At 45.5% G+C, this 9,622-nt stretch overlaps 1 protein-coding gene across 1 annotated transcript; it reads right to left on the bottom strand.

Moving 5' to 3' along the window:
* Positions 1–4,783: 4,783 nt before the first annotated feature.
* On the bottom strand, positions 4,784–9,396 carry EDN1 (endothelin 1). Its single transcript, XM_082337834.1, has 5 exons — positions 9,281–9,396; positions 8,931–9,084; positions 7,793–7,951; positions 7,419–7,526; positions 4,784–6,021 (listed from the first exon to the last, which is right to left on the bottom strand). Exons 1-5 carry the CDS (start codon positions 9,342–9,344, stop codon positions 5,883–5,885), a joined length of 624 nt encoding a protein of 207 aa, XP_082193960.1. The 5' UTR covers positions 9,345–9,396; the 3' UTR covers positions 4,784–5,882.
* Between the last annotated feature and the right edge of the window lie 226 nt (positions 9,397–9,622).

Below are 9,622 nucleotides of genomic sequence, written 5' to 3'. Positions count from 1 at the left end.
GGAGTTTGGTCCTGCAAAGAGAAGGGAGTTTGGTCCTGCAAAGCATCCAGCACCTTGGATCCTTTGAAGTTCCCAGGCAGTCTGTGCACATTTGCATGACCACACTTTCACGAGCAGCTGGTGACCACAGAGTTTAACTCTTTGCAGGGCTGAGCCTTGTTGTTGGTAAATCAGTTGTAAGAGGTCTCAGCTACTTGGAAATCCTTCCACAGGCAAATACACAACTTAAAGGCCTGAACATTTCTGATAAGAAGACAGGCACCAGTTGCCCAATTTTTCTGTCCACTTTAGTTTGCTGTCTAGTTTGTGAATATGACTGCTTTATACTCCCGTTAGAAATAAGAGAAGATGAAAATAAGAAGCAAGAGAAAAACAGATCTCTTGCAATAATAGGACTGAAATGAAGACGAGTAGATGACAAGGGGAGAAGCTCTGGTCCAGCAAAACTTTCAATGCATGTGGCTACCTTTGCACAAGAAGTCCTTAGGGAACTGGCTAATTTGTCATGATGGACACTTCACCAAGTGCTTGGCTGAATTGTGTCTGTGAAAAGAGATGGAGAAAGCAGAGGAAACTATAAATCCAATATGTATGACCAAAATACAGTGCTGCTTTCTTCTTGCCAGACTACAGGTTGGATTTGTTTCTAATGACTGACACATAACATACATTTTTCCTTTAGCTAGAAAGAAGTTAGGGTTAGGGGTTTTGGTTTTTTTTTTATTTCCTTGGGGGGGAAAACACAACAACAACAGTGTGGGCTTGAGTTACAGTTGGTGAACTCAAATAATTTCTGCAGCCCCCAAAATAGTTGGAGAGGTCAATGAAACCGCAAACTCCACGGGGCTCATCCATTTCTGAATGCAGCTTTCTTGAGCCAGAGGCAAACTGCCCCATTGCTTACCAAAGTGATATTTATCTAATTTGTTACTAGCAAATGCTTGCAGGGAAAAAAAAACAACAAAAACCCCCAAACCCAGACCAAGAGCAGCAAGAGCCACTGGAGCCCTGTGCTAGCATCAGCAAACCAGTGTCCGTTTGCCCCCATTGTGGCAATATCAGAAAGAACAAAGCCTTTCTAGGTCATATTCTGCTCTCGTTTTCACTGGCATAAATGATGCCTCTAAAGCTGAGGGAATTGTTGGCTAACGGACTGACCTGGTGGACTTCAGGCAGAATTCAGGTCTCCTTGACCTGATCAGAGCAGAGGAGCTTGTCCCAGGCACACTGCTAAGACATACCAGCTGATTGTTTAACCATATTGAGAAATAGCAAAATAGGCTTCCCTATCATTTTTCACCTAGCTCAGATTTGATCAGAGATATAAAATAAAGACAGACATGAGCACGCATTCTGGCTAAGTTACCAAAATGTCGTTTGCATGATGTTTACCTCAGGAAAAACGATCCTGCCGCTATCTTTGTACTTTATCTGTGGCGCTCTGTCTCTTCGCATACTTACACTCACAATCGCAGCTTCCAAGCGTTCTCCTTTAATTAATTAAAAAGTCCATCCTCTTGTTTCCTAGGTCACGAAGGAAGAACAGTAAATTAAATAAAGATATTGGCTGAGCATGGAAGCTGGATTTCTACCCAAGGAACCTAATAATAGCACCATGATGCAGGCAAAGTCAAAATTGATATCGTTTTATATACACAGAGGCGAACAGTTGAGTGTGAAGAAGGTAAACATCTGATAGCATTCAAACAGTGGTTTATCCAGCTCATTCTGTGTTTGTAAATATAGAAGTGTGTTGTGGTGGCTAAATTTATCCTAATGTAAGGAAATATGAACAAAGAGGCTGGTATTTGGTAACTTCTATAAGCAACATTAGGACATCCTGTGTGAATTATTTTGGGGCAGTTCATGATAACATGGTACAGATTAGAGTTGCCATTTCTGGAAAAATTAGGTCAGAATTATGTAGATAAGATGGAAAGAATTTCAGTAGCATTGTAGTATTTTCCTAACTTGAAGCCTGACTCACGTGTCAAAGCTTTGTTTTATTGTATGCTTTATTTTGATATGTAGTCAAAACAGCCTTTATTGAGAGAAAATAAAAATAAACCAGCTGAGCAAGAAAGAATTACGCACAGCATTGAATAAAAATAAGTACAGCAAGCTTAATTTTGGAGAGAAATAGTTGTCTTTTCCTGTGAAACTTTTTGCAATTTCAGAAATGGCCATGCTGAACCCAGGAAAAATCAGAGGAGGGAGATACAATTTTCTAACAGCTCAGGAATGGGGCCTTTCCTTGCTCTTGATTCAAGCTGTAATTTCAGCCATACATCAGGTGTATTTTGGGACCATTAGGGTATGGCCACACTGGAAAGTGGTGGTCCTCTTCTCTATATGCTTCCCTTCGTCCTTCTCAAATTTCATCCCAGATTAGAAGAATCTCTCACTTAAAAAGGAGGATGATCATGGTCATGAAAGGTTTACTTTTTAAGAGAAGAAGTGAGATTAGTTCTAGTTAGAAGAATGAGAGCCCTGACTCTGCAGCCTTGCCTCTGCAGTCAGCACAATGTTTCCATTGGCTTCAGGTAGAACATTTGTTTGCTCAGGTCATTTGTTATAAGTAGGAATGTACTTTTACACTGCTTAGTGTTCAGTGCCATAAATCCCAGCACATACCATGCCTCTCTTTTTTCACTGGTGGTTCTGGCCTGAGTTATTGAATCTCTTTCTGCCATGGAGCTTGCTTTGAGAAGGAGCAAACCTCTGGGGCAGACCCTGGTACTTGTGTGTGAGCCAGCCTTAAGATAAAATGCTTCATGTTCCCTTTTGCTTATTCAGTGAGACTAACAGACTGTTGAATTCTGGTTTTCGGTCCAGCTCATTAATGCAAACCAGGGTAAGCTGCAGTTTATGCTCCTATGCCAGAAGGTAAATAGCGCGGGGTCAGGGGCACATCTCCTGCTGCCCCCGCTGTGTGTGAACAGGCCCCTGGAGCAGGCTGGGCAGCATGGAACGGCTTCGGCCACTCTTCCCAAAGCCTGTAAGCCCCTGGCATTGGGGCATCTCACCCTCCTTGTGCTCCTTGCATTGCCGCTCGAGCTCAGTGCTGTGCCAGGCTCTTACTTTACCTCTCACGGCTCTGGGGACCGTGCCTTCCCCAAAAGGCCAGTGGGTGCCCATCCCTACCCAAAGCTGCAGCATGAGTAAGCAGTGGGGTCAGTTTGGGGGGAAGGAAAGGAGGATGAAAGCCAGCTTTCGAGTCCAGGCATGAGCAGAGTAAACCCTAGAAGGAACAGGTTTATTTTTAGGATGGTCTCTCAAGAATCTCTTAAGCAGCTGGCCAGGAATTTGGGCTACTAAAGCCCACCCACAGCACCGTTTAGCCCAGCCACCTACAAAATCCAGGTAGCCAGCCTTAATAACAGCACAGGCGCTGCTCTGGCACCCCTCTGCTCCTGGAATCACTCCTCTCCTCCTGCTCTCTCCTGGGAAAGAAAACAGGAGCGACTGGGATGGGGATGCCAATGCGCGGCCCCTTCCCAGGCAGGGACACCCCACCCCACCCGCTCGCCTGCCGTGTCGGCAGGGCAAGAGGCAGCACCTCGACTACTTGCTTGTTTATTTTCCTGGCCGAAGTTCAACCACCCACCGGTGGGGGAAGAAACGGCAAACCAAGCAGCGTTTGTGACGTCTCTTCACACCTGAGAGAGGTCACTGACCCACGCATGTCCCGACGCAGAGATCAGAGGGCAGCTCCGGGGGCCGCATCCTGTCCTGCAGAAGCGGAGGGCTCCTGGTTCCTTCCCACTGCCTGGGCCAGTCTCTCCTGTCAGACCCCGGCTGCCAGCACTGCCATCTCTGCATTGAATTACTGCCCAAAACATAGCAGAACAGCGTGAAGGAAACATGATACGGACTTTATTCAGCCTTATGGTGTTCAGGAGTGAAAAATGCTGCAAACAAATGAATATTGACAAGAAAACTAGAACAATTTCAGCAATTTTTAATGGTGACTGCTGTCAGTGTTTGTAAGTGTCACACGCCTTGTATTGTATTTGTTTGTAAAAGTTTGTTTTTAAAAAAGCCCAAAACACTCACTCAGTTTTATCCATGGACTAACCCTTGTGCTTTTTTTTTTTTTACTATAGGATCAGAGAAAATTAAATACATTTATTTGCTTTAAGCATCTTTCCAGCTAGAACCACTTCAGGACAAAATGTTTGGAGACATGCAAAGTTTGACTCTTGCTTTAGCTCTTTCTTGGGCTTGGGCCAGGCTCCATTGAGGTCTCCATCTTTCATGGGCTGGGCTGAGACTTTTTGGGACAGTGTGGTGATTGATAAGTAACGTAACACAGCCTAGCCCAATATAGCCCACAAATAATCCAGTGTGCGCATTTTCTCCTCTACTTCATGTATATCCACCCCCTTATTGGCAATATTTTAATGGTACAGTAAATCCAACATTAGAATTTGTACATTTGGATGAAAAAGACATCAGCCACGTGAGAGTGCTGCTCCAGGATAAATTCATTTGGCCAATTCAAATTTCACCATGAAATTCTGACAAGCAAGCTTGAAGCTACAACAAATATTATCTGTTGTCTCACATCTGGCATAACCTTTCTGTGTTGTGATCTGGCTAATCTGACAGAAAGGCAATCATCACGTGCACACACTTCATCTAGGTCCGCTTTGTATGTGGGGCAATCTACCCCTGTGATCATGGAGCCACAGCCTATGGAAAAACGGGGTATATGAAAAACAAGCCAATACAGTAATTAAAAATATTTATTTCTGAAGATATTTACCTTGATAGGCATAAAGCATTTCCCAATTTCATACAGAAATACATAAAACATGCATAGACCAATATGGCCTACTTCAATGTATATTCAACATGGTAAATATAATGAAGAACTTGTGTGAATATAAATACAAAACACAAAAAATAAGCACATAAGATTCAACCTGTCAGCAAATTCAACAATGTGAAGAAATTCACTGCTATAAACATTCACCCAATATTAGCCTTTTGACATAATTCAAAACAACCCTTTGTCTCGACAAATTTACACCAAACAAGGCACTGAATAAACCTCACAACAGCCTCCAGTACATCCCCACTTCAGTGCATTTGTGGTGGTATGTAAGACACAACAACCTCTATTATTAGAACTTCAGTTAGCCATATATCCTTGTTATGGGAAACATAGTAGTGTCCTCTAACTTTTATTTTATGTTGAAGAGTCCTTTAGTATCCAAAACCAAAGGACTTTGACTATGCAAACAACCACAGTGTCTAACCCACATTCAGATAACTCTGGTTGTACAAGTAAACTAGACTTCTGAAAAAAGGCAAAGGGTTGCAGCTGATTAGTAAAGGCAACAATAAGGTGTAAAAATACTCTAGCAGGAGTGCAACAAACAGTACGCGAGGTAGACATGTATATATGCAATAAGTCCTGATTAAAGTAGCACTGTGGCTTTCATTTCTGCGTTTTAATCAAAAGGTAGAGTTTTTTTGCTTTGAAGTTTGTCCACTCAGATCTTGCTTTCTGTCCTTTCTAAGCACATCTGTGAGGTCTTCTTTGCAAGATGCTTTTGATGTAGACCCTGAAAGCTGCTCATTTGATGGGTAACATTCCAGATGCAATATTCAAATGTTTCTTCAGAAAGACGGCTTTTCATGTATGTTACTGCGGATTCCCCTTCGCCCCCTCTACCCATCCGTCTGAATTCCCAAATGATGAAATACTTTGCTCTTATACCTCCAAATACGGGACTTCCTTAGTGTTTTGCTCTGCTGCGCAAACACTTGGACAGAGAGGCCCTTTGCCATCGTGGAATGTTAGAAGTCAAGAGAGAGTTTTGGTGACGCTTTGTCAGCAAGCGTGATGGAGAAAGATTCAGGTGATCTTCCCACTAGGATGCTTTCAGGCTTTCCCAGATGCTTTGCCTTTTGTTTGCCCTGTTATGTTTCAGCTTCCACCCTTTCTGGAGCTCAGCCTTCAGCTTTGCAATACTGAAGGAAGCTTTGATACTGTTACCGATGGCTTCCAGCCTGCAAAAATAAGAAATACACATTTATTGTCACAATAATGAAGATGCATCTCCAGTGTGTAGACATTCAGTTTTTGATTAAATAAGCCTCAGTCTAGATTTCTGCCACGGAATCTTCAGTAACTGCTGATTGCTATAGCCCTGTCATAATTATGCTAAGTTAAGCCACTTGAAATATTGGATTCAGAATTTAAATGCAAATATTAAAACGAGTTAAAATATTTATTCAAATATAGATGCCCTAGACTTCCTTAAATAGCACATATCCAACCAAGAGGTCTTCAGTGTTATTCTTTTTGGCTGTTTTGTTTCTTTTAGGTAAACCTGATCCTGAATGGGGTGCATTTTTCAAGTAAGTAAGCCAGCCCCATTTTGAAAAATGATTTAAGACTTCCAGGGCCTGAGTCTCACTCAAAATCATCAGGCTGCCTGCTCCCATAAATCCTGTTCTGCTTTTGAAAGCAGCATTAAAAAGTCTTACTTTGTATGGGCAAACTTCTGTATGCCATACTTTTACACAGGCATATGGCTGAACACTGAACATCAGAGCTGATACAGCTGTACTAACACTCAGCTTCAAAGCTGATTTCACCTCTGTGGGCTTCGTAGCTGCACCAAGTTCAATGCATGAATCTCTGAACTGCACTGCAGAGAGATATTGCTGCCTACTGCCACTCAACTTATTATGCACAGACCTCAAAGGGCAGTCCTGAAATTTACTGCTAATTTCAAATATTAAATTGGGCTCAAATACTAATTTAGTCTTCATTTTTCCTTTCCTCAACCTTTTTGCAGTCATGTCCATCACTAACATCCTGTACTCATTTTACACAGGTTTATCGGGCAATGTTAGAGATAAGGCAGGTAGAAATCCACCTGCTGCATTCTAAAAAGCCAGCCGCACCAGCCAGAAGAAACAACATATTCAAAATCTGGATAGATCAATAATCTTCATTTTTCCCCTCCAGTAGAATGAAGTAAAGTATCTAAGAAAAGGCATTCTGATTCAATTTCATATTAGAATAGTTGGGACATAACATTTTTAAGCAGTTAAGATAGTGCACGAACACGCTAAAGTGACAGGCTCTATTTATTTCTGTCACTATTTCACGATTTCATACTCTTCTGAAGTTCGGTGTATCTTTAGGCCTACAACTAAGCCTGCTTCCTCTAAGCAAACAGAAGATGCTAGGCAGAGCAAACAGAAGAGACGGAGCACTCGCGTCTTCATAAGCTAAAAACCCACTGCATGAAGACAAGCCCTCAAGGTATCTTCACTGCTTCCTCCGAAACTCTCAAGCTGAAATCACCAGCTAAGCCCACGCTGACCCGAAGGCAGGTGAACTGTGCTCTCTATTGCTGCTCCGAGGAACTACAACAGGATGAGAAGAAACTCACCGCTTCATTTTCTTGCTGTCAACAAGCTGGCGGTTCATGCATTTGGGTCCAATGCAATTGCCAGCTTTGTTGCGGTGACGCAAGGTTTTCTCCACTGTGGACTGAGCCCTGTTAAAAGTGAAAAAGCGCTGTTAAAAAAAAAACCAAGCCTGCAGTCCACAAGGTGAGGCATCTCATCAACCACTTCTCAAGGCATGTAATAAGCAATCTTTCTGGGCCAAACCATAGTATGTATCATAGCAGCGTGAGCACTCAGGTAGGAGGCAAGGCTTTGGGGAGATTATTTGCCCAGCAAGTGCCAAAATGAGTAAGTCTGCCACAATCCATCCTTTTTACATGCACTGCCTTTTAAAGAGTAGCAACAATAGACGCACCAGAGATCTTTTCCTGTCTGGCAGAAGTTCAGACATTTCTTGTCCTTCTGGTTGGCACATCGGCATCTGCTGCTAGGTTCAGTGAGCATCTCTGGCACCATGTCCTTCAGTGATCTTCTGGATCGAGAAGGGCCTCCGAGACCATATGGAACAGTCTTCCTGTGATCAAAGAGACAACACGAAAGTCATTCAAATGATTCTGTGGCTTCAAAACAGCGGGGTATTTTGGGCAATCTTATCAATGGGATTGATTGCATGAGTAAAGGTTGTGGGATTGGGAATGCTTCGTTGGTCATAGTTCCCATGCAAATGCTTCTAATGATCCTGCAACATATTCATTAGCATGGCTACTGACAAGGCTAATGACCTTTTAATTGTGATTTCATAAGGCTGCTGTGCCTCCCTGTGTGATAGAAAGCAATAAAACCTCATTTCTCTGAACTTTGGTAACTGCCAGCACCGAAAGGAGGAATAGAAGTGAGGAACAGATCCTCTTCGCTCTGAGGAAACCCAGCAGCAGAACAAATCACCAGAGTCAGTGGTTGCAGCATTAGGTGAGGCTCTGGCTCGCTACTTTTTGGTGAGGAGGGCGTAGAAATGGACATAACCCTATTAACACGTGGGATGCATTAATTTGCAGGAGAGAGCAGCAAGAGGCGGTGAGGAGCCACCTCGCGTCAAAGTAAGCCTTCTAGCCTCCTAACTTGTTGGAAAGAAAAACGGTTCAGGCAAATTCAGGCTGGCAAAATCATACTTTTGGCATTTTGTCCGCTTCTGATTCATAGTGAAAAGTATCCTGCAGCCTTTGCTGAGCAGCACCCAAAGGAAATACTCCTGCACAGATTTGAGGAAGGCAGGTGTGTTAGGGCAACGAGGAGCTATCTGCTCCATCTGGGTGGCCAAATCCTGCTTGCTTTCTCCCAGTGAACAGTCCCGCTGCTAAACTCGGCAGAAAAGCAGGAGGCGGGAAAGCCATAGGAGAGACAGTGCAAATAACTATTCCTTCCTCCCTTTCCCACTTCTGCAGGGGGGGGTTGCAGTTCTTAATTTTTCCCTCCCCCGCCCCCCCCGCTTTGTTCCAGCCAAAGCGGGACGCAGCGCTCGGCAACTGCCGCGGCCCCCCGGCCCCCTCACTCACTCGGGGGTGTTGATCCAGATGATGTCGAGGTGGCAGAAGTAGACGCACTCCTCGTCCAGCAGCGAGGAGCAGGAGCAGCGCCGGGCGCGGCGGTGCGCGGCGGCGGCGGCGGCGGCGGGGGGCGGCGGCGGGGCCCCGGCCTCGGCTCCGGGGGCTGCGGGAGGGAGAGGCAGAGCTGAGCACCCGCGGCCACCGCGCACCCCGCGCATCTCCGCCGACGGCCCCTCCCGCCGCACCCCTCTGCCTCCCCGGGCCGCCCTCCCCGGCGGCGCTCCCCGCCAGCCGGCACGGAGCCCCCCTCGCTAGGGCCGGACCCAGGCGGCGGCGAGCGGCCGGGGACCGGCACCTACCTGCCGGCAGCAGCCCCGGGCAGAACACGACGAGCAGCGAGAGGATCATCTGGGAATAATCCATAGCAGGCAGCCGAGAGCGGACGGAAAAAAGACGGGGGAGGAGAAGAAGAAAAAAAAAAAAAAAAAAAAAGGGGGGAAATTAAGAAAAGAGAAAAAAGGGGGGAAAGTCTCTCCCGGCGTCGGGACGGAGAGCCGTGTCCCGTCCCCTGCGGGGCGCGGCGAGGGGGCAAGCGGCAGCTCGGTGCGCCCCGGCGCGTCTGGCTGGCGCGGCGGTCCCCGGCGCCCTTTTATAGCGAACCCCCATGGAGCGGGTAAACAGCCCCGGCGCTATTTTATCCC

This window comes from Platalea leucorodia, assembly GCF_965183815.1.
Source record: "Platalea leucorodia genome assembly, chromosome: 1".
NCBI lineage: Eukaryota > Metazoa > Chordata > Aves > Pelecaniformes > Threskiornithidae > Platalea > Platalea leucorodia.
The sequence above is the reverse complement of the archived record's forward strand: the minus strand, read 5'-3'. Positions and strand labels throughout refer to the sequence as shown.